Genomic DNA, 26,368 nt, shown 5'->3' with positions numbered 1-26,368 from the left:
TTGGGCAGAGGCAGTAAATACAGCATGTTACATTCAGAACAGAATCTCTGTGAGACCAATTCTGAATAAGACTCCTTATGAATTGTGGAAGAACATAAAACCCAACATTTCTTATTTTCATCCTTTTGGCTGTGTTTGTTATGTTCTCAATACTAAGGATAGATTGCATAAATTTGATGCTAAGTCTTCTAAGTGTCTATTACTCGGTTACTCTGAGAGATCTAAAGGTTTTAGATTTTATAATACTGATGCTAAGACTATTGAAGAATCTATTCATGTTAGATTTGACGATAAGCTTGACTCTGACCAGTCAAAGCTAGTTGAAAAGTTTGTCACCTCTGGACGCAGGTCCTCTTCCAGCAGTGTCCGTGTCAGCTCCGCGATGGTCGTTGTACCCTCTGGATGCTTGATGTTAAGGAACAAGTCCTCCTCAAAGGCCTTCTTCCTCAGCTCTTCTAGTGCTACGATGTATGATGCCTGAAGGTATGAAAAACGGTAGAAAGGGGGGGTTTGAATAACGTTTTCAGTATAAAACTTCCACCTTAAAGATTTTGACAAATCTTTCGAGAACTTAAGTGCTAAAGATAAGAGATAGAAAAACACACAAGGATTTTATCCTGGTTCACTTGATAAATCACTCAAGCTACTCCTTCTTAGATGCCAAGCACTTGCACCAGTAGTGTTTACTCCTGCTGCTTCTGCTTCCATTCCAGATTCTCAAGCTGCTCAGAATGTTCCTTCCGGTTCTGCTCAGTCAAGCTCATCCAGACTCGACATCATGGCGGAGAATCGAACCGTTGACCTGAGGGTGTGAGATTCTATAGGGTTGTCAAGGGAAAAGAGCGCCAACCCCAAAAATAACGCAAACATGTGCCTAATAAATTATTGATACCTAAATTATTCTGTGTGATGTGCACTAAGAAATTATTATGGTAACACAACCTTAGTTATGGTGGAGGAGTGGTGGCGGTCGTGACGGTGGTAGAGTTAGTTGTGGTGGTGGCGATAATATTGTAGTGCTTTGGTGGTTGTGTAGGGTTGTGGTGGTGTTGAGTGGTGGTGATTATGTCGGTGGAGGTGGTGGTGGTGGTAGCGGTGGCGATGGCGGTGGCGGCAGTGGTGGTGGAGGGTGGGGATTGTGACAGTAAATTAAATAATTTCGAGTAGCTTATATGTCATAATCTTATCAGGTTTTATCTATCGTTCATCTGTTGGATTAAATAATTCAACGTTTTAAAATGTATAAGAGTGGATTGATGGATAAGAGTATAAATACAATGTTACCAACAAACAATAGATAAATTCATAATGTATTATAAAAGCTAATATTATCATGTCTAATACGACATACCAGCTTTAAACTTACTATTCGCGCCCCTAAATATATTTTCCAAAATCTCAGTATATATTTCTTGTAAAAGTTAGGCACCGTTCGGGGTGGTTGCCAGTTTTCAGTTTTTTGTTTTCAAATGCAAATTTAAAAACAAAACGTGTTCGGTAAAAATGGAGCTGAAGTGAGTTTTTATTGATTTTCAAAACTGTTTTATTTTGTTTCTCAAAACTACAAAATATGGTTTTGTGATTATGATTTTTAGTTTCAATAACATGTAATTTCATCACCATCACCACCCACTACCATCACCACCCCGCCACCGCCACCACAACCACCTTCACCGCTGCCACCACCTCCACATCCATCCTCCACATGTGCCACCGCCGCCACCACTACCCTTCACCGCCAGCACCTCCACCTGTGCCACCGCCACCACCACTATCCTTCACCGCCATTACCAGCTCAATTACCACATGCATTCTTCTTCGCCACCACCTCCATGTGTATCACCGCCGCCACCACTACCCTTCACCGCCATTACTACCTCCATTACCACGTGTCTCCTCCTCCTCCTTCTTTATGTTTTTCCAAGCTTGAAAAATGAGTTTATCGTTTCAGCTAAGACGTTAGCATTTAGATGATTCCTAAGATTATAATTTAGGAAAATGTCAAGTTTATCCGAGTTTTACTAGGAGTTGTTGAAACTGGAAAAGCAACAAATATTTCCACTTGTTGTTAGCTTAATGTGTCTTGTATTAACACTTCTTATTCATACAACATATGTACAACAAGCTTTTTATGCAATAAGAGTTGTTAAGACTCGGCTTCTCGCAAAGACCGAAGATAACATTCTCAAAAATTTATTAATTATATATAGAGAAATTTATAAAAAAATCATTGTTGATACAATAATAAATAAATTAACACTCTAAAAGAAGAATGATCAAGTTTTATTTAAATAGAAAAATTATTATTTAAAGTAAATTCATATCCATTTATAAAAAAGTTTCAGTATTTTTTATTAGCCTGGCAACAAGAAAATCCTAAATATACCATGTAGTTCTCATTCATTCAAGGTATTTCTGATATATATATATATATATATATATATATATATATATATATATGTGTGTGTGTGTGTGTGTGTTGAGAATTTGATGTTTTTGAGCAGCAGCATGTCACAGCTTCCGGCAATCGCGGGACCCTCCTAAAAGTCGAATATCCATTTAGGTTCTTTTTCAAACTTGTAGCTCGTTAAGTTAGCTCCGTGAGGCCATAACCAGACTGAAATTTCGCGACTTGTAGCCAGGGCTGTGATCCTTTCATTCCAGACTGTGTCGAGAATTTAATGTTTTTGAGCATTAGCATGTCACAGCTTCCGACAATCGCGGGACCCTCCTAAAAGTCGAATCTTCATTCAGGTTCTTTTTCAAATTTGTAGATCGTTGAGTTAGCTATGTGTGGCCTCAATCAGACTGAAATATATATATATATATATATATATATATATAGTAGATGAATGATAGATAATACTATTGGTACTCAACGAAGTGAGCAAAATCCCCTCCAATAATACATAATAAAGCCTAAAAGCACATGCTTTGGTGCACCCTCAAATAAAAACTTTTAAAACAACAGCACCTAAACAACACCTACACAAAATGCAGGATAAACCCCAAGCAACATCGTCAACAAGGATTCGACCTTGGATCAAGCACTAAACATACGAAACGAGAACGGGCAATTGTCGGGGACCGAAAAGCAGCAATAAGTCTCATAACCCAACAAAAACAGAGTCCTCTCGCTATTAGAGGGGACGCAAAACAGGGAGAGATACTTATCATAGAGCGAAATCATAAAATCATACCCAAGAGTACAGGCGTACAGATGATTTGGTCGGACTAGCATACCGGGCAACGAATCCAAAGCAAAGTCACAACCACCAATAACAGACGATCCAAAAACTACCTACGCCGACCACAACACCACCAATCTAGATTCACCACCACTGACCCCTTGGCAAGAAAACTCCTCAAGCAAGAACTAACCAAAACACGGCTCCAAGGACACTGCCATGAACCAACACCAAAGACGCCGCCGCCAACAACATGGCGCCAAAGGCAAAACTGACCTAGAGTTTATAGTTATGTGCAATAGTTTTTTGGCCGTCGAGGTTTATTACGATAGAGATGGTGACATTTGGAAATCGTTAACGATGAAAACGATGGTGTAGGTTCTGACGCCTCTGCTTTGAAACAAAATTTTGGTGATGCAGAGGAGTTGTGAACTGTGTGAATGAATATTTTGCATATAATGATAATAATATTGACATTTAGTCTATAAAAGAAAATATTAATAAAAATATATGAATGTTGTAAACATGTATGTTTATTAGCACACATCATTTTAAGTATCACATACATCTTGATATGACTTAAGGTAATACAGAAACAGCAAGCACCTAATTACATGACAAAAGTGGCTAATTTGCAGCAAAGCTATAACTACCATTTATTTACTCTTGCACTATTCCTTCTGTCGATTTCGCGGATCCTGACCTGAATGCGAGATTTGGACACTAATATAAATGCAAAAGTCATCACAATGATCACGAAGAAGTATAAGCAGCTCCAAAGTGAAGTGATGAAAGTACTGGTAGGCGATATCATCATGATAGCGAAGATATAGCATCCGGCCATCGAGTACACTGGAATGTACAACATTCTTCCCAATATCCCACTTGGGGTCAGAATATATTACATCATAATTGACAACAGAAAGGTAAATGTGTTCATGAAGTATAACGCCAAGAAATTACTTCCAGACAAGACCGATTTCCCTCGGGTATTAATGGTTGAGGAATTGGAGGAAGTGGTGTTCACATTATTATTGTCACCTGCATTTGCCTGGAAAACTCCGCCAGGGGGACTCAGTGCTGCCTGATAGGTGACTGTTGCCACAAGAGCAGCAATTATCAAAATAGCATTTCTTTGCTCCTCTGATATACTATTTCCAATGCGGAGTAAAGAGACTATTATTTTCTCCACAAATGCGATCTTTGATCTTAGCGCATCTGCAAATGTGGGAACAATAATAATGACCCATGAGCGATGTTTTTCTTCAGCTTTGGACAATATAGTCTCGATCTCATCACTGACTGCTATGTCTAATGCTGTTGAATTCTCCAAATTCTTTGCCTTCAAATCAATCTTAGTCTCTACCAACAATTCAATTGCCTGTACTACCAAGGAAGAAGTAGTTTTCATAAACGTTGTACAAGATTCAAATCACTTATATCTCCTTAATCTATTCTTCTTCTAACTATAAAAAACTGACATATCATTATCAACAATTAAACTAAGGCAATATATTCGAAAGAAGTGAAAAAAAGAGTTATTTTATTTAAATTAATTAAACTACTTTAAAATTTAAATGATAAATATATGTAATCTTCTATCCTTGCCTTGTTATTAATCAATGAATGAATTCTTCTGTCCTCAAACTTCTCTCATTCATAGGGATGGAATTAGCCAAATAGGTAGGTTTCGGTATGGTATTTAATATTTATAGTCTCAACTCTCAACTCTCAGCCCGTGTTTTAAAAAGTAGTACCTGTCTCCACGCACCCACGTTGGTAAAAATTTGAATATTCATCATCATACCTTCTCAGTACCAATATGCACATGCTTGTACCCACTTCAACTATGGATAATTTATATTTTAAAGAACTAAGCAAGAAAGTTATATAATTATATAATAGGAGTAAACGAGAAATTTATAACTTATGACTTTAAATTTACAATTTTTTATTGTTAATTATACACTCTTAAAATTATAGGTTACTAAATTACTTATTTTTAAAATAATTTTAACAATTACCAAATGTGTATATATAATATGAAAATCCAACTTACTCTTCTATTTTTAAAAGGAGCGAGGTTATATATATCATTCATGTTAGATTTAATAGTCACGATTTAACGCTCTCATCTCTCACAATAAACATTGTTATTTCTTGATACACCATATATATATGTATATAAAAGAAGTATAAAGTAACTTTAATTTGTTGATATATTACCTTATGTGCATATATGCATATTATATTTATAGTGTGGAGTAGGGCCGGCTGGGTCTATAATACTCATATTAACATTTATACTTATTAGCTTTTGTGGATTTTTACTCATGCCCACTCTGTACTATTTTAGCAGTTTTTACTTGATCCACGATCAATATTTTTGCAGGTACGCAACGCGTTCGAACCCATTGTCATCCCTACTATATCTCACAAATCAAATGTTGACATATCAATTAAAAATATCCAAGTTTGTTGGGTATTATAATATTCATATTAACATTTATACTCATTATTTTTTGTGAATATTTACTCATGCCCCACTCCATACTAATTTAGCGGGTTTTTACCTGATCCACAATCAGTACTTTTGCAGGTACGCAATTTGTGCGAAACCATTGCCATCCCTACGAGTATATATCTCACCAATCAAATGTGGACCATCAAATGTATGGCATCTCAATTAAAACATCTAAGTTTGTAACTTCTCTACCATATCTTTTTTAATTGACATGACAAATAAAGGGAAAAAAATTATGACACCGTTTGAGAGTAAAATCCTAAGGTACTCTATATATAGTACATATTTACTCCTCTCAAATATTAACATGTTCCCGTTAGTTTCTCCATTTCCTTAAATTTTTAAAATTTTAAAATAAAAGAAAACTGAATGTTTGTGAGAGAAGGAGCGAGCATGGAGTTCTCTATAGGGGTGTACAAGACCCGGTCCTACCCGCCAGCCCGCCCGCCCCAAGCCTTTAGGGTCGGGTTCAACCCTGCCCGATCATTATAAGATACCGGGTTCAGGTTGATCATTGAGTTATCCAGGTCAGGTTCGGGTTCGGATTAACACTCGGACCACCCGACCCGTCCCACATATATATTTTATAAAATTTTAATTTGTTATAATGGTCAAAATGTGATAGATAGTGCTCAAATTTATCTTACCATGTGGATGAGATGAAAATGTTTAAGATCTATCTTATGAATTAAATAAACGTTGGTCAAAAGACTTTCATGCTCTAACAAGAGAAAATCATGCATGTGCATTATGCACATGTGAGACAAGTGAAGAAAGATTAAACAAAATGAGTGACACGTGCATATAAATCAAACATAATGTAAACCTCTCATGTGCAATAGATTATGCAAGAATTGAATCGTTTCAAGTTCTTTCTTCTAAAAAATAGTTCTCACTTATAACTCTTTTAGTATGTTATTATCTTTAAATTTTACAATTAGTATTAAATAGTCTTAGATTTATTGTCCCTAGGGCCAACCCGGTCTCGTCCTACATAGACCCGTCCTAAATTGAACCCGCATATTGTCGGGTTGCTTCGGGTCTAGGGACGGGTTAGGGTCTAAGAATTGACCCGGTCAATATTTAGGGCCGGGTTAGGGTTAACCCGTCGCTTTTACACCTTCTCTATACCACATTAGTACTGAAAATTTGTTCAGCTTGGAGGATACCTGTGAGTCTTTGGTGAGTGCTGAGATGTGCAAAATGGTGTTGCCTTCCTCATCCTTCCAATTTAGTATCATATTTTCCATCTCCATAGAACCTCTCTCGCGATTTTTCTTGAGCATGCCAATCAGGACTTGAAGGGACTCGTAGTTTTTTAATTTTGATTTTTTATAGCAATGTGCAGTGCGGTCTCACTTTTCACAGTAACATCTTCAATGGAATCAGGGCAAGCATAGAGGAGGTCAGCTAAAAGGTCAACTTCTCCTATTTGACTTGCAAGATGCAGAGGAGTTAAGCCTTCCCTCCCTTTGACTCGAACAAGATCGCTATCCACCTGTACAAAGCGTAACACCATACTCTTTTAGTCGTTTTGCATAGCAAGGTGGATGGGACTGAAACCATCCTGATTTAGCTTCCATGCAAATGAAGGTTTCAACCTCATAACCTCAGTGGCAAACTGAAGATGCCCCTCATATGCAGCAACATGCAAAGGGGTTTGAACAAATGGTATCAAATCTAAGTGCTCCAAAATGTATGGATCTTCCTGAATTACTATGTAGAGAAGATCTATGTCACCCGTTTGAGAAGCAACTTGCAACCTGCTGTAGTCACTCGCCATGCTCTTGTTTGAGGATATGAAGCAGGAAAAGTGTGCAAAAGATGTGATCTCTGCCCTATTGTGTTAATATGAAAAATGCATGAGCCTCAATTGAGATAAATACATCCAAATGGGGCAGGCCACGAACATGTCCAGCTACTGAAGCCAACTTGGCATGCAGGATTGTCACGAGGCAGCTCACAGACTTGTCTGTAATTAAGTGTTATCTTCAGCATAATCTATTATCTATGTAGTATTATGTATATATGTAAAGAATATTCTTCTGTTTCCATAAAAAAAAAGATTCTTCTGCTATGCGTCAACCCTTAAGTCACTCATTTTTCCTAAAAAAAAAAACATCTCATATTTTTTTCCCTGAGAACAACCGGGCCTATTTTTGAAAACAACTGGAGGTGAGCGTATGAGGCAGAAGTGAAGGTGAAGGCTATTCAAAATGTTTTGCAGTTTTGTAAGCAATATAATGTGAGGCATGTCACGATTGAGAGTGACTCGTCCCTTGCAATTGGATTGGTCAAGTGTAAGAGGAATATGCCACACAGAGAGACAAATTAAGTGGCTGATTTTTTAGCTAAAACTCGAGCTTAGCCACTGTGGGAGGCCTTTTACTAGTTATTTTTAAGGTGGGCGGGTCTGTTATCGGTTAGTTGTTGAGTCCGGTCTATATTGCTCCCTGTGTGCTGTCTTTGTTGGGTCGAATGCTAGTTGCAGTTTTTGGAAATTCCAATGTTGGGTGATAAACGAGTATCACTGTTTTGACCAAAAAAAAAAACGAGTATCACTGTTTTGTCCAAAAGAAAAAAACTTGTATTACTTTAAGGCTACAAGGGCTCTGCATGAACAGTCAACTAATCGTGTTGTTGACAAAAACAAAATTCAATAGTGTTTTGTTCAAGACAAACATCTTATTATTTGATTGTACAAAATTACAATGTGAGCCATGTCAGAATAAAATATAATCCTCTGAATTCGTAACAAAACCCTAATCAGGACTCACTAAGAATACATTTTCTTGCTCATAAAATACAGGAATACACTTACAGAATATAATTTCTTCAGTTTCCTTTGAGGCTATGGATGATTAATTGGTTATCTTTATGGATACAAAGATTATATAAAAAATTAATAGCACAAAGGAAGGCTACAAGAGGAGAATGGTAAAAGAAAAAGGAAAGCTATCTTCCCATGCCCTCAGCTATATGCTTTGAATCTCTAATGCTATGTATTCTTGTTTTGATTTGCTTTTTCTCTCTTCCAAACAATTACTACGCCATAAAAATCAGATGACGCCAGCAAATTTTCTCCATGGTTCCAAGCAATACCCATAACAGGAAACCGATGACCCTGCATCATAAAATTTGAAGTCATTTTGAGCTTCATTGTAACATAATAGCTTGATTGGAAGTAAAACCAACCTGTAGCTTGTTCACACATGTATGCTTTGGCTTTGTTAAATCATAGAAATAAACATTTGAGTCCTCACTTCCAGAAACTTCATATGACAATAGGGGGAAATGTTAGTAGGCAGCAACAGTAGGTCGAAGATATTTCAGAAACGAAAAAAACTATTTGCAGACAGACATCCAATAAACACTCAGAATGATAAAGGAAGAGCAGAGAAAGAAGTAAGGAATGTGTTAAGAAGAGAGATAAGAGAAAAATGGAGTATCTGTACTATTTGTATGTACAAGTAATCATTTTTGTTTCAGAAAACAGTTTGCAGCAAATCGTTCTACTTGTCTTTCAAGCCTAATTATTAGACATTACATATTGATAAACAAACAGTTTTTATTGACAATATAGATATATTATCATTCTTGATTGATGACTGCATGCGGAATACACAAAAAGATTGTTTTCTGGTTTGACAGCTAGAGTTTGGATCTAATTTACAAAAGCAGCATTATCAAAATTTACAAGTCCTTCAACAAGAGACTGAGTAGAAGGGGGGGGGGGGGGGTGAGCAAGTAACAAAATGGTGTCAACATACCTATGAATTCACCTTTTTCAAGGGAAAGAAGAGGACAGAAAGAAGCTTGAATTTTGTGTATCCGTGGAGTTAATTTGAGAGAGCACCGAAGTGTTAAATAACCCTTAATCTCCAAAGCCACACTATTAATACACCAAAAGAAAATAAGAAGAGTTTAATTAAGACAACTGAATGCACATGGGAGTATTGGCAGATTATTTTTAAACCTGAAGAAAGACAGATTTCCATCCTGGGTACATGTCAACAACACAGGTCCTCGAGCTAGCAGAGAGAAACTCCGATACTGCACTGTTGTGACCGGAGATTTGTGTTTGCTGCTACTTCGATATCGATGAGAGCGGGACAACCCACCGGTGTGAGAGTTCATATTTACTGAGTATATACATCCCTGCAGGTTCAACCCAATAAGTATATAAAATGAGATAAACCTAATAATTAAATAGACATGTGCATATATAGAGCAGCATACCTGTGCATCTCCACAAAATATGAGATGACCCGTATGATCGTGATCCATAGAGGTAACTTCACTGTCAAATACTGACTTATTAATTACCCTTCCAGTGCTAAAATTAAACACCTGGTACATTGTAAAAAAATTGAGAAAAATCAACTGAAATAATAAGCTATCATGACACGTTTAATGTAAGTGAGAAATGGAAAAACACTAGTTATAACATAGGATTTTATCAAGGAAAAGAATAGAGGTAGTAGCATAGAAACTAAGCCACTAATAGTTAGAGGTGGGGAATATTGATATCATTTATCTGGAGTTTTACTTAACAACCAGCCTAATCAAAGATTTAAGATACTGTTTACATGAGGGGGTGGAGCAAAAATAACAGGATGGGATGAACTCTAATTTGGGAATTTGAAATTTTATGGAGAGGAAAGGGAACGTGTGGAGAGCATTCACCTCAAACTGACTTTTCATTCCCTCTAAATTTAAGGATAATGACGGTTACATTTATTTTAAATATTTCTGATTATCATTTAATATTTTAACCCATAAGTTCAGTTACTTAAAAATGTTAAAAGGGTTATATTGAAGCTTAACAGTACAGTTACACCTCTTACAACTCACATTATCTTCTCATTTCTATCCTCGTTAATCATCCGAACATGAGAGGCAACTCTTTTCCATTTTGTCCCATGCCTTTCAATCCAAGATTCCTATCTCATAACATCTAAAACTTCCAAACATAATCTGAGCACCAACCGACTAACAAAAAACTGTTTTGTATACTTAATGAAGAAACAATAAGTAACTTATTTACATTGATTTCTTTATTTGCATTGCCAACTGAAAGGAAGTTGTTATTTACCTGCAAACAATACAGAAAAAATACAGTCTTCAGTAGCAACCAAAGATGAATACAAAAGAATAAATTCACTTTAAATATCAAAATCCACATACAAATATTACATACATATTGAAAAAATAAGCAAGTTAAAGGTGAGTATTTTAGTTTCAATGAGTGAGATAGAGAAGGAAATGTTCTGTAGTTTGTTGCCTTGTTCTCATTTCTCCGCCTTTCACAGTTTACAAATTCCCTTCTCTTTCTGATACTCCTCAGTCCTCACTATCTCAGGGAAGAATATTTAAGATTCACTGATAGAAAGAGAAATTCTACAAATTAAATCCCCAAACCCCTCCCCCCCCCCTTCACTGTCTCATGTACCCCATGAGAATACTTTCATTTGTTGCAGCCTCAAATACAAAAGGCAAAAACAAACCAAAATTCATAGACAAGTCTCACATTCTTGAACATAACTGCAGTGAAAAGAATTGGGATTGCCTCATCATTCTATCCTTTGAAAAATAAGTCAGTTCCTTCAACAAACAAGGAAAAAGGAGAGTGGTGGGGGCAAGGGGAGAGAGAAAAGAAAAATACTGTAAATACAAATCACAGTGAATTTCTGTGTCCTTTCACAAACTATAACAGCCCTTCAAAAATCTAGGCACTAGCAAAAGGTCTAGCCATCTTCAGTCTATGAGTTAACACCTCTTGTTTAGGTAAAGAAAGACGATTTGAGTTTTAGAAGAATAGACAGGAGAATGAGAATCTGGTGAATTGAAAGACATACAGAGCAAGAGACAAGACAGAAAATATTGACTTGTGTTCTAATTCAAAAAAATTCAAATATAAAAAATAAAGTATTTCCAACTATGAAAGATTGCAATGCTATCCTCAAAATACATTTCTTTTACATACACACACACGCACCATATCTTGTACTCACAGGGTGAAAACGGATACATAATTGTGAAGAAACTCCATATATCACCCGTATGCAAATGCCTTTGTATATCTCCCATACTCTCACAGTTTTATCCAATGAAGACGATGCAATGTACTGATTGTTTGATGAAAAATCAAAATCTGAAAATAAACCAGCATAAAAAGGAACCACTGATGAAAAGTAATATATTAAAAAAGCGATCATCAATAACAGAACAATTATCAAAATTTTGTTTTAACATCCCATTGGATGTAAAAATACAGTAAATTGTGCATTAAAATCCATGTAACCACAGACTACGCTCAAAATTGCATAGCCTACTACAGGTATACTGATTGATGTGTCATCATCAAGGATTTATATTCGCTGGACTTCTCATGAATTTCAGAGTTTAAACAGGATGAAAACTACTCAATAATCAGGGAGTAAAAGAGGGAAAGAACAAGCCCTGCAATCAATATAATGCAAATTAAACTGATGTTGTGTCTTTGTAATAAAAATTGAAGAGAATTACTATTTAGGAAATCTCAGAATACATAATTCCTGTTAGAATAAAAAAGGATATCTTATATCATTTCAATCATATCTTACAATATGAAAAGATATCTTGTATCTTTTTTATATTCTAACAATTACAATTTAAGAACAAGCAAATTCAGAAAGAATGTTTGTTTAATGGCTGGCCAACTTTCCTGAAATTTAACTAATTTTATCTCCAATAGAAAAATTATGTACATCAAGATTTGTTGATGTATAATCACCCGTTAGAAATACATCAGATGATATTGCCTGCATGCACTCATGACCATATTTATCATTCAAGATTAAATAAAGACCAAAGAAACAATGTCAGTGTATCCAACCTGTGACATCTTTGGAATGACCGTTTAACTGTTTGATGACTGAAGGTGCGTCAGAAACACTGCACACGGTCAAGGTTCCATCTGATGCCCCATAAGCAAGTAGATCAGAACTCATGTGCCCAAACTTTAACACCGTAACTGCACAAAAATTTCCAGGATTATCCAACCAAGAAAGTCAAACTAGAACAGAGATTAGTTATTAAGAACATGGAAAGACAAATCTAGGTTGGACTATAGATTCTACCAGAGGCTCTGCATTGATCAAAGATGCAATGCATTCCTACAAAAGAATAGGCAGGCTCAACCCCATGACGCCGCGGACGATCAGAGTCACTTGCATTTGAGCCAAAACTTGATCTATGATTAGATACTGGATTTGCACTTAGCACATCCTACAACAAAAATAAACACAATTTTGACACAACTCCAAAAAGTCAAATGAGCAAAATAATTAAATAAATATTTACAGCATGTGAGTAATATTGCACAAACCTCCAATTTTAAAAGCAATGAACAAAACTCCAAATTATTGTGGAGTAGCCCCATTCCTTATTAGTATAAACACACTTAAGTAATTGCAATTATCTTGTCATACATATATGGTCATTCTATTGAATTACGACAGTTTCGTCTTTCGTGTAATATTTTTAACGATATAAGGGAGCTCCATATAAATCTTAGCAAATCCAGAAGTGTTAGGTCTATAATTTACTTAACGTTCAACAGAACTTCATTTTTTGCAATTGTGGTTTCATCAAAGTATTGAACAAAGCTTACTAAATAGCTCCAAGGGTAAGTTATGTCTTTTGTAAGATCAAACCTGATATATTATGTCCATACAATTTTATCCTCTATTAATTTCTCCACTTTCTATACCTTGAAAATTAAACCCTATAAGCTCGACAGCATCCTACATGCCCAGGTGCCCTCCCAAAGGACAGTCTGCACTCCCTTGCTGACAACATGCTCAAACCCAGCTAAAGAACAATACAGCCCTGTGCCTAGGTTATTCCCAATTGAACTGAGTGGTTGGTGTGGTGTCCTGATCAGTTATTGTGGTACATTCTAGTAGCTACCCGCTTGATTTAAAAAGTATAAATCCCATGAACAGAATCTGCCAATCTGTTATTATATTAAAAAAATACACTATCTCTCTATCCTTCTTCCCTAACACTGACTTACTAATGATAAATGCATTGCTATGTGTCAAATACTGCAACAGGAATGTAGAAGTATATAACAAAAAATCCAGATGAAACTACTTACCCGCCCAGAACTCCAGCTGTCCACCTCAGACCAACGGGAGAGTGGACTTGAAGATGAAATCCATCGGCCACTGATGCATCAACCAGTAAATTATCCTGATGTCAGAATTGTATGGAAACATAAATTTAAACTAGCACCATAATTGAGAAAGCTGCATTGACATAAATTGTGGTTATCGTTGCCAACAGTAATGCTGAGATTAAATAGATAGCCACAAAGAAGTACATGAAACTCACATTAAAATATTAAATGAAAGCAATTGAAGTGGTATAGGACAGGTGTTTAGGACCTCAAGTCCATTTGATATAAGAAGATTTTGATAAAAGGGAACAAAGTACAAACTATGGAAAATGTGACAAGAAAACATCAGCTCATAAGAACTTCCTGATGTCTTGACAAAATGGTAAAAGAAACTCACAATTAAACATAAATCATAACCATCATAAAATTGTCTGAGACAGAATAATCATATATTGTTACATAATATGTTAAGGAATAGATTACTTAAATGCATATGAATTATGAACTTCTGTCATCTAAAACTTGCCAACAGATCAAAGTTTAATTTAAATATTTAATGTCGAATTGCAACATTTAGGCATAGTTAATTCTTTATTTCATCCCTTTAGATAACACAAAAACTAAACATTCACTTCAAGTAAAAAGTTCAGCAACCTGTTTCCTGGAGTAGTTTGAAGGCTCGAGGCACGTAAAGTTTCCCAGTTCCTAGGCTTACATATGTAATTCCGGTACGCCACGTAAGTTTTTCCATTGCATCTCCAATCCTTCAACATCAAAAATCGTCGAACCTCACTCCATTAGTCAAAATGCAACAACAACACAGCCTAAAGATACAAGACTATTACAAAGTAAATTAAAAAGCAAATGCAGCACTCAACGTAACGATTGATCTGAAACAATACACCATAGATACAACACTTCTCATAGATTCAGAACAAGATCAACACAGTTATGAAGAGAATCAATGTAAGAGCATTGTAGAAACAGGGGAATCGATAATGTAACAACATAGAGCCAAAGCATACAGCGTAGTAACAATCTCAATTTCCAGATTCCGACGAGAAAAAGAAAATCTCTAAAGCATATAGATGATTTGAAACATACTTTACGGCGAAGAACGCCGGCCTCGGCCTTGCGGTGAAGGAGGAGGCGCCGAATTCCGATGTATTCGGGATCGCCGTCGGCGGTTGCGGGCTGCAGCAAACAGCAAAATAGCTCTGGATCTGAACTCTTCTCCTTGTTGTCGTTGTTGGTGCGGTGTTCCTTCTGTCGCGATTCTGGTTCGCCGTCGTTCACGGCGGCACTCGTTTGCTCCGCCATCGTGTGCTACGAAGCGTTCATCGGAGAGCGGTGGCCGAGCCCGATTCTCCGGCGAACTTGGCGACGGTTCGAATGATGGAATGAGAGCTTGAATTTATATGGCCTATGCGGAACCGGTGATCGGTGCAGAAATCGTGGAAAATAATTTTTCTTGCATCCAATAATAATAAAATCATTTGTCTTAATAACTCAAAATGTTAAGTAAACTTAACTCTTTTCAAAAAAAAAAAGTAAACTTAACTCTAATCTCGTGTCTCAATAATATTATATCCAAGGTATCTATAATTTAAGGGAGGGAAATCTACTTGGTATATAGAGATAATATTATGTTGTTTCTTTGTCTTTCGATGTAATTTAGATAAAGGCCTTGGGAAAACAGCTTAATGAAGCGCTATGATCATAAACGCTTATTCATAAACTATTTTAAAATTTTTATTTAAATAAATTGAAAATAAACTATGGACCCGTTTGGAAAAACAGCTTAATTAAGCACTTATGGTCATAAGCGCTTATGACATAAGCGCTTACTCATAAGCTATTTTTGAAAATTTATTGAAATAAATTAAAAATAAGCTGTATATAAGCATAAGCTGTTTTTCATAAGCTATCCTAAGTAGCTTATGAAAATAAGCTGAAAATAGCTTATGGCAGGTCATAAGCTGTTTGCATAAGCCCTCCCAAACACTGGCATAAGAGCTTATGTTATTAGATAAGCTCAAATAAGCTCTTTCAAACTGGGCCTATATATAAACATAAGCTCTTTTTTATAAGCTATCATGAATAGCTTTTGAAAATAAGCTCAAAACAGCTTGTAGTAAGTCATAAGTTGTTTGCATAAGTTTTGTCAAACATTGACATAAGCGTTTATACTATCAGATAAACTCAAATAAGCTCTTCCAAATGGGGCCGAACATGAGAGAGTTGTTCTCATATCTTATTATATTCAAGAAAAGTTGTGCTTTAATGTTTTTTTAAAAATTGTAGAGGAGTATAATAAATAATAAATATACACCATCTGTCTAAAGAAATTTGAGAGATATTTTATACTGCCAACTATTTTATGTTGCATAGGACACATTATTACATTCATCTTTTATTTAAATTAGATTAAAATTGTATTTTCTGATTTCACGGAAAACAATTGAGTGTATAAAAAAGTTTTACACAGATCGTGTATCTACCATTTTCTCAAATTATTTTCTTAATTTGCTGAGTCCCTAATTCATGAAGATAAAGGATAGAGATTGCTCAAACTTTTTGGCAACAATAAAAACTTGTATCAGAATCGTTATATGATTCAGCAGTCATACATAACAGCTCACATATATCCTTCATCCTGGAAAGATGCATGCATTCAAGCACCATATATACCTATATCAGCTATATATATCAGACTTGTTGGCAGTAATTAAAACAACAGCAGTTCCTCCACTCCATTGCAAACCAGCAAAATTAAAAAATAACATGAGTATATGGCTTTATGAACAAGCAGTCAAGCACATCTGCACATATAATTAATTGCAACCAAAATCCATTAACCAAAGAGTGAGGACTACGGGATTACTGCAATACTAACAAGTTAAGAAAAGTTAATGCTCTGTACAGCTTCCCCTCACTCATGAGTGAGGAAGATGGATCACATGAGTACAAAGAGCAAAGACAACTAAGTAAATTAGGCCACTCTCTGAAGTATCAAAATACGGTACGATGATAAAAATGTGCACCATAAATGCCACCAGTCTACCTGACATACAAATAAAAAAACTTTAAAAGTTAGTCTCAACCAGATATAAAAGCACTTCAAAACATTTTTCTGGTAAGCTGATGTAGCAGAAATACATTATTACTGCAATAAAAAGTTGAGAAAAATTAGTACCCTGTACATTTCTGATGTCCACTGCAAGCCACAATCTACCTGAGAGACAGAAACAAATAAAACAAGTATTAGTACAGAAGAATGGCATGTTTGTCATATGATGTGTAAAAGGGTAGGGAGAGTCGTCTCAAACCTTTTATATAGAGCTTGTACGTCTTCTCCTAACATCGAACTCTCAAGGAACAGATCACCACATTCTTTCACACTGACGTTCTCAACCTTGAAAGCTTGATCACCACAATACTCATTCCATTCAAACCACATCTTAGAAATTGATTCCTTCTTGAAACAAGTCAGGTGATCATCCTCTTCGTGAGAATCAGCAGCTATCAATCGATACACAAAGACCTTCTTTGTCTGCCCTGGTCGGAATGCACGGCCAATAGCTTGACGAGTAACTGATGGGTTCAGATGAACATCCAAAACAAGTACTCGGGATGCCCCAACCAAGGATATGCCCTCTCCACAAGCCTTGATTGAGCCAAATAAGACTTTGGCATCAGGTGAATTGTTGAATTTGTACATGGACAACTCCCTTTGCTCAGAGCTAGAATCCCCTGAGATTTCGAAGATTTCTTTCCCAACACTCCAACCTTTCCTTTTCATAACTAACCTCTCTAAAAATCTCATTGGTAAGAGATATTGGCTGAACACCAGAAGCTTCTCCCCAGATGATTCACACAAGTTTAGAATGTTCAGGAAGAATTTTGACTTCACCCCATCTTTCACATCCAATTTCTCTATCAGATCATCCACCATTTGATCAGATACACAGTTTTCACCACTTTTTTTTTCCGCGACAGGCTTCAATCTAGGGTGAAGATACAGCGCACTTCCCACAAAAGATTTCTTGAACTTTCCAAATCCAGATGTGTTCTTTAATTTCTCCTTTTCATGCTTCTGCTTTGGGGTAAGGTTAAGAAGAACAGTATAATCAACCAGACCAGGAAGCTCATCAAGAAAATCTCCTTTGTAATAGTGAAGCACCTTGCTTGTCATTTCACGCAAATCTTTTATAACAGAAATCTTCCTTGTAAAATCTGGGTCCTTCTGCAAAGTATCCTCAACCAAATCAAAGAAATTTTTCTTGCTAGATATATTTACTCTGCTATGAATGCGCTTTTCAATGAGCCTTGATCTTTCCATCTTCATAAACTTTGGCCGTACCAGGTTCAAGATATTAAATACCTCTTTCACATGGTTCTGATACAAGGTTCCTGACAGTACGACTTTTCTAGGCGTCTGCACCCTTGCAAGCGACTGCACTATATAGGTATCTTCATTCCGTGGATTATGTCCTTCATCTAAAATGAGAATTGAAGGTTGCTGAAGTAATATTTCCTGGCAAGATACCGATGAGGTGCTAGTACTAGTATCACACATTATTGAAGAGAACTGCGTGTACCCCAAGAAAAGGATGCTCTTCCGTTCTACCCATTGTTTCAAAACTTCCAACTGCTGAGATCTACTGTCTGCCTTCGCAGAGTAAAAATCATAAAGTGGTATGTCCTCCACTTGCCATGTCTGAAACTCCTTTTTCCAAGTAGATAGAATACCCTTGGGAAGCACCACTAGAGGTCTAGCATTTGGGTACTTTCCAAGAAAACTTTGCATGAAACTGATTATCATGAATGTCTTCCCAGATCCTGGAGCATGGGCCAAGATGCACCCCCCGGGATTGTCACCTACGAGGTTTCTGACCAGAAAATTGAATCCTTCAATTTGGTGAGACTTCATTTGTTTCATATGCCTAGGATGTGCTGAGATTTCAGATAAGGTGATGTCATCTTCAGCAATCTTAATTCCATATGCATCAGTTTTTGCTTTACCATTCCAGGAATCAGCCATGTAAGTTCTTGTGCTCCTTTTAACCTTCAATAAGAAAATAAGAATAATAAATCAATTTTGATCACTTGCTTTCCCCAGCTATAAGTAATTTCATGGCTTAGGCAATGTTTCACAAAGAAGTTGAGTCCAAATAATAAAAATATTCTGCATGCTATTATACTATTTTGGTTTAGTAAAGAAGGTCTTGAATCTTCAGTGCTCTATGAAGTCGAATCAAACAAATCACCATCAATTTCTAAACTATCACAAAAGAATAGGTAGAGAAAACCATAAACTATCACAACTCACAAGACTTTTGTAACACATTTCTAACTGTTTTAATTTTAGCATTGTTATGTTCTTAGACAAACATTCAATCTACACATATAATTAGAGACAAGAGTCTGACCTTGTACTGGAACTCAAATATGGTTTCAATTCCTCTGTCAATGACCCCACAGACGCGACAAACATAACCAAGATCATCTTTCAAAACAAAAGAATGATCGCAGTCGGCATCTTTTTCAACTTCTTCCTCAGGCGGAGGATTCACAGAAACATCCTAGTAGAAGTACAAATGAAAAGACATGAAAGAAGGAACAAAATTAGTAGAAGATATACCAAATTGACAAAGATAGTTGTTCTTATAGAACTGTGAAAACAAGTTAAACTTATCATACTTTAGAACATTCTACTGCCATTGACATTTCCCTCCAAATATCTTCTAGCCCATCATCTTCATTATCAACCTCATGATCTTCTTTCTCCTGTACACCAACATAAACACCTTTATCTCTCTGAGTGTTATCTTTAGCAGCCAGAGTTGCCTCAAATTTTAGATCTTCACTTTCTCCATGGTAAGCAATGGGAGCAGGATGCCCCTATAAAGAATTGTTGCACAGATATAATAAAGCATGTCAGCAAAACAACTTGCTTTAAAAGAAAGATGTAGTAGCAACTTCTCATTAAGATCAGCATCTTCTCATGAAGATTTAGCAATAAGTTCCAATCCAAATACACAGAATATGAAAAAGGAATACATCAAAACACGCATATAATAATCCTTATGAAGTATATTAAGACAATAGGTTCTGACTAATAGATTATTCATTTTTTAACACTAAAGGTGTGTATAGCAGGAGTAAAGAAAATATAAGGAAGAAATAGCATGTCATTTAGAAAAAATAAATCCAAGTACATCCATGATTTAATGTTTTGTTTAAAGCCTATCATCATTTGCATGACTACCAAACATACTGTAACACTAAAGGCACAGGAAACTTTTATATGGTATTGGAACATTTAAGTTTAGCAAGACAGCTATGATAACAATTGGGACTCTTGAGGCAAAAAGTCAGACTTCGGTGAAATTTACAAAGATCTAACATAGAATTATGTCACGGTACTAGAAACTAAGTGCTTATTTTCTAAGAAAACTACGCAGTGTTGAGAAAGCAAGGGATTTAGAATGGTTCAACATTTCACTTGTGTCTTCCACACTCTCATGTTTTATCATGTAGGATATCATTCATATGAGCCTTTTGCACAAAGATGAAACTCTACATGCAAAAAGAAATCAGCTAACTTCAAGAATTCAGTAGAATGGTGATCAGACCTCTGTGAGAATGTTGGTTTTACGGGCTTAAAACACGTACATGGTTCAATGGAGAAAACTTTTACAACAGCTAAGAGAAATGCAACATTTAGGCCCAGCAATAATATCTATTTTTTAAGGAATACAGCCAAAGATGAATGTTGATAAGTTATATGTTATATGGAACACACATAATATTTCAAAGAGTAAAAACAGATAGAATGAGTCATATATGGATGGTGGATATACAGTTACTTAGTTAATCCTATAAACCACATCTCTCAGATGTATATCAGAGTACGTTATACCTTTAGACTTTTCATTTCCAGACGATTTTGAGTATACATATGAAAAAAGTTGGCAAAATATTTTTAGAAGAACAGAATTGAGAAACAAAAAATAACTCAACAAATAGTCAATAATATATTTAGAATAATCTCTGCCACAGATGTTAAAATGAAATACTAAAGTTCCTTCAAATTATCCTAGAAGAGAACATGCCACTAATAAAATCCAAATAAAAGCTCACATTTAAATAATCACAAAAAAGTAGGGGAACTTACAATCATTTTCAATGCAGGAGAATGGAGTGATTTCGGCAACATTACTTCATTAAATGGAAGAGAAGATTTTTTATCTCTATTATCTTCCTCATCCGAATCAATAATTACAACAGGCTGTGCTGCAGAAGCATCTTTCTTAGTGTGCTCATGATCTTCTTCCTCTTGTACACCAACATAAACACCTTTATCTGTCTGAGTCTTATCTTTAGCAGCCAAAGCTGGAACAAATTTTAGATCTTCACTTTCTCCATCGTAAGCAATGGGAGCATGACACCCCTGTACAGAATTGATGCACAACTTGTTTTAAAAAGGTAACAAGAAAGACAAAGCAGCATCTTCTCATGAAACTTAGCAAGAAATTTTAATCCAAATACACGGAATATTAAAAAGGAATGCACCAAAACATGCATCTAATAATCCATATGAAGAATATTAGCACAATACGTTCGGACAAATACTTGGAAAACCCCATATAAACTGATACAATATTCATCTTTCAACACTAAGGGTGTGCATAGTAGTAGAAGAAATAGCATAGCATTTAGAGGATATAAATCCAAATACATCCATGATTTTCATTTTTTGTTTAAAACCTATCATCATTTGCATGACTACCAAGCATACTGTAATTCCAAAGGCACAGGAAAATTTATATGGAATTGGAACATTCAAGTTTAGCAAGTCAGCCACGATTAATTAAGTGCTTATTTTTAGGAGAACTATGCAGTATTGAGAAAGCAATGAATTTATAATGCTTCAAAATTTCACTTGAGTCTTCGGCACACTCTCTTTTTCATAATCTTACAATTCATTCATATAAGCCTTTTGCACAAAGAATAAATTCTTTAACATTTAGAACAGCTAAGATGATCAGTAGAATTGTGATAAGATCTCTGTAATTATTTAAAATGTTGGGTAAAGGGTTTAAAACATGTTTATGGTTCAATGGACAAAACTTCTATAACACACTCTCTTTATCATAATCTTACAATTCATTCATATAAGCCTTTTGCACAAAGAAGAAACTCTTTAACATTTAGAACAGCTAAGATGATCAGTAGAATTGTCATCAGATCTCTGTAATTATTTAAAATGCTGGGTAAAGGGCTGAAACATGTACATGTTTCAATGGACAAAACTTCTATAACAGCTAAGAGAAATGCAACATTTAGGCCCTGCCACAATATCTCTATTTTTTACAGTATAAAGCCAAAGATGCATGTTGATAAGGTATATATAATATGGCACACATAATATTTCAAAGAGTAACAACAGTTAGAATGAGTCATATATGGATGATGCAAACATAAATTACATAACTAACCCTATAAACCACATATCCCAGAGATATATCAGACCAAGTTATACATTCAGACTTTCATCTCTAAAAGATTCTGCTTTATACTTATGAAAATAAAACATCAATATTTTTTTATAAGAACAGAATTAAGGAGAAAATAATAACTCAACAAAGAGTCAATGATATATTTACAATAACCATCTGCCACAGATGTTAAAATAAAATAATAAAGTTCCTTCAAATCATCCTAGAAGTGAATATGCCACTATTAAGATCCAAATAAAAGATCACAGAGCTCACACGTTTAAATAATCACAAAAAGCAGGGGAACTTACAGTCGTCATCTTCAATGCAGGAGAATGAAGTGATTTCAGCAACACTGCTTCATTAAATGGAAGTGAAGATTTAACATTTCTATCATCTTCCTCATCCGAATCAATAATCACAACATGCTGTGCTGCAGTAGCATCCTTTTTAATGTGCTCTTCTTTCAAATCTATGACCTTTTCTTGTGACATAACGATACCTTTTTTGTTTTCCAACTTATCAATTTCTTCATCGCGATCCACTGCTACTTTCAATTCTTGAGTTACAAGTTTGGGAAATCTTGCAAAGAAAGGGCCCAGCACTTGCATTTTTCGGGTTATAAGGGCCTCGATGTCCTTTGTGACACTTCCAAATCTTCCAGTTTCTAAGCACTTTAGAGGGTCTTCGACATGTGGTGAGTTATTTGGTGCCTCTGGTATGGCTTTATCATGTGATGAGTATGGAAAGCTTTCACTAGATAATTTCAGTCTTTTACGTCCCTGAGGAGAAATACCTGGTTTCAGAAAATGAAGTGTGTCAACATCTATATGATATTAACACCCATAATGTATTTTTGCTGCAAATTAAACAATTTGAAAGATATAAATAAATAGATAAACTCATTAATGGGAGAGATAACAAAAACTATACTCAGAGAAACTACAAATATCCCTTTCAACTTTCATGTGTTCTATACTCAATATTGAGCTACTCCACATGACCTACTATATGCATGCATCCTGAGGAAACATAATACAAGTAGAACAGCAAAAGGAAATATTTTAAGACATATAGTTCAGTAAGTTGGACTTAAATGTGATCCTACATAGACTAATGCAGTTTCAACTTCATTCAGCAGCTCATCAAACAAAATAAACTTATTAAAAATAAAGTGGTTGGAGTCACCATTCAATTTTTCCTAGTAGGAATGATATGCCATGGCTAATGGTAAGCACCCAACACATCATTTCATACCATCTGATTCTCAAACCCTGCCCCTCTAACTCAAACACTCTACAGGCACTACTCCGAGTACGGTCACTTCTCAGACCATACCCCCATTTCACTCTTAGACTGATATGAGCCAGACATACAAGATGGTGATTTCAAAATAGGCTTCTTGTGGGAAGGCATAGTTTCCTGAGAATCAAATAAGCAACAGCCATAGATTCAGCTGAACTCAGCTTATCTCAAGTCTCAACCTCTGATTCCCTTCCACAATCACCAACCCACTACCACCTCCAATCAGTAAACAACCATGCGAACACGGGCTTTTCGAGCAATGTTTGACAAAAAAAGGGGTTGCAGTAAAAATACAAATTCCACAAAGTTACATCACATCATCTAAGCAACATTTGACCCCAAAATACAGAACCTTAGGATATAAGCTACATTAAAAGTCACAAAAAATCCAAATCATAAAAACCGAGGCGGACACAACTTCGACAGAAAATGAAAAAACACAGCTGAAAACAAAACAAAAAACACAGTAGCATGAACCTGATTATCAGCATTAACAAAACAAAAAAATCAAAAAAAATGCAAAAAAATAAAAAAAAAATATATATGAGAAGTAAATGATTCAATACCGTTAGGAGCTGAGCGTTTAGATTGTAACATATTAACTTCTGACTCCATTGTTGACGATGCAAGACCTGAAAAACGAAGAAAAAAAAATTGAAAAAAATGACAAAAATAGAAGAAAAAAAATCAAATATAATGAAGAAAATGATCGTTTATTTCGTTTGTGTTTGTGTTGAAATTGAGATGAAAGGAAGAAAGAGAGTTACCTAAAGAAGATGAATCTGAGAGATTGAGAGTGAAAGCAATGCACAATTTTGGTGAAGAGAGTGTGATAGTACTGAATAATAGCAATGGCAATAGCGTTGTGTTCGTTTTCTTGAAGAAGGTGGAGGGGAGTGATTCTGTGCGTCGCGTGTAGCGTGTGAGTGGGGGAATGATGGGTTTTGATTGGTTGTTTGTTGATGTAACGAATTTGGCATGTGATGGACGGTGAGAGATTGAGAGTTTTACGTTACTCGGTGGTTCTGTTTGTATGTTGTTTGAAGTTTTGGACTCTTGGTATTCCTTGTGTGATACGCTTGTTTGTTTTGGAGCTAAAACGCTATTCCATCTTTTCTTTCAAAACCACGTTTTGTGTGCTGCTTTTGGTTAAAAATTTAACTTAGGCCCCGTCTAGAAACACAACTTTTTTTTTAGCGCTTATGACATAAGCGTTTATTGATAAGTTATTTTAAATTTTTTATTGAAATAAATTAAAATAAGTTGTATATAAGTATAAACTTTTTTTCCTTAAGCTATCTTGAGTAGCTTATGAAAATAAGCACAAGACCATAAACGGTTTGCATAAGCTCTTTTAAACACTGGCATAAAAGTTATCAAATAAGTTCTCTCCAAACGGGCTTTAGTATTTATATCAAATGAGAAAATGAAATTAATTTGATTAAGGAAATTAGGAAAAAGGAGTTGCAATAAATATACTCAAATACTTGTCTTTATAGTTTTTATTAATGTTAAGTAAAATTTAGTTAAAAAAATGTGAAGTAAAATTTTGTCAAGTTAAATGTAGTTATGGATCCTTTGGTGGCTAAGCTATTATTAATTTATTTTAATGGAAAATATAAAAAAAGGATAAAAAGATAGAAAGAAGCAAGAAAACGAAAAAGGGGAAAAGACAAAAGAAAAAGCCTGATACATTTTTGCTATTTTTTCATTAGAGGAAAACTATCTTTAATGAAATCTTTTTGCTTTTCTCCTTTCTATTTTGGTGCTAAGCATTGCTCCCAAAGACCCAAACCACTGCAATCTGGAATCATCAGCACATTTCCATGGACAAGTTGTTGTCTCCATAAATGCATTGAGCAAGATGTTTTGGCACCATATATACTTTTAAATCTCTCCTACAATTTTGCTGATCCATACGAGAAGAAGAGCAGAGTTGACCATCATAAACAGCAACAAGAGACAAGGAAGCTTTGTAGCACCAGAGGAAAGGGAAAGAAAAAGAAAAGAAGACCATCACAAAAAAGGAAATGAGAGAGGGATTTATGAATACAGATAGAGACTTTGTTTCCACCACCAAGTTTTCTGGTCCCTTTCACAGGGCAATTTTTGGAACACCATAAGTTAAACCCTGCAGCCTCATTTGAACGTGTATTAGTGTGAGTGTGTGTGTATTATATATATTTTGTGTGTGCATTAATTATTGAAAAATAAAGGGTGTACATTAAGAAAATGTTACCACCTTACCACCATTTTGATTTTATTGGGTATTTCCTGTAAATAATTGCGTTTGGTATTTATGAATATAAAATTCAAAAACATGCAAAAATCTCAATAAATACAAAAAAAATATATTTTCAAAAATCACGAAAATCATAATCAAAATCAAATTCTCCATTTAAACTAACATCTCTTAATGATGCCAATATTTTTAGCAATATAGCAGGCACTCAATCGAATGTATGAAGAATGTTCTGTAATGAACCAAATTAAATATTATTCAGGTTAATAAGATCAGCAACTGCTAATAGTCTTGAGTAGTTTGTTCACCCTGGAGAATAACGTTTAAGTAGTTCGAACAGCTAAAGCGTTGGACATCAAAAAGAAAAATTCTGACAACAAACTCATTCATTCCCTATCCCTGGTCTCTTTTCACATATCTTTCTCCATACTACATACTCTC

At 35.3% G+C, this 26,368-nt stretch overlaps 2 protein-coding genes and 1 pseudogene across 2 annotated transcripts; all 3 read right to left on the bottom strand.

The window, feature by feature from the left end:
* Positions 1–3,658: 3,658 nt before the first annotated feature.
* Positions 3,659–7,542, bottom strand: LOC130746173 (ankyrin repeat-containing protein BDA1-like; annotated as a pseudogene).
* Positions 7,543–8,377: 835 nt separating this feature from the next.
* Positions 8,378–15,359, bottom strand: LOC130746172 (uncharacterized). Its single transcript, XM_057598720.1, has 12 exons — positions 14,981–15,359; positions 14,531–14,640; positions 13,856–13,925; positions 12,834–12,981; positions 12,590–12,727; positions 11,727–11,866; positions 10,760–10,807; positions 9,952–10,062; positions 9,689–9,870; positions 9,483–9,604; positions 8,908–8,984; positions 8,378–8,836 (listed from the first exon to the last, which is right to left on the bottom strand). The coding sequence occupies exons 1-12, from the start codon at positions 15,194–15,196 to the stop codon at positions 8,711–8,713; spliced, it is 1,488 nt and encodes a 495-aa protein (XP_057454703.1). The 5' UTR covers positions 15,197–15,359; the 3' UTR covers positions 8,378–8,710.
* Positions 15,360–16,562: 1,203 nt separating this feature from the next.
* Positions 16,563–24,851, bottom strand: LOC130749844 (protein CHROMATIN REMODELING 35-like). The gene is made up of 9 exons (XM_057603207.1): positions 24,453–24,851; positions 24,252–24,317; positions 22,692–23,176; positions 21,057–21,332; positions 19,580–19,780; positions 19,309–19,461; positions 17,206–18,944; positions 17,073–17,111; positions 16,563–16,940 (listed from the first exon to the last, which is right to left on the bottom strand). The coding sequence occupies exons 2-8, from the start codon at positions 24,298–24,300 to the stop codon at positions 17,108–17,110; spliced, it is 2,907 nt and encodes a 968-aa protein (XP_057459190.1). The 5' UTR covers positions 24,301–24,317; positions 24,453–24,851; the 3' UTR covers positions 16,563–16,940; positions 17,073–17,107.
* Between the last annotated feature and the right edge of the window lie 1,517 nt (positions 24,852–26,368).

Source organism: Lotus japonicus, chromosome 3, assembly GCF_012489685.1.
Source record: "Lotus japonicus ecotype B-129 chromosome 3, LjGifu_v1.2".
Taxonomy (NCBI): domain Eukaryota; kingdom Viridiplantae; phylum Streptophyta; class Magnoliopsida; order Fabales; family Fabaceae; genus Lotus; species Lotus japonicus.
Note: the sequence above shows the minus strand (reverse complement) of the source record. Positions and strands in the feature narration are given on the sequence as shown.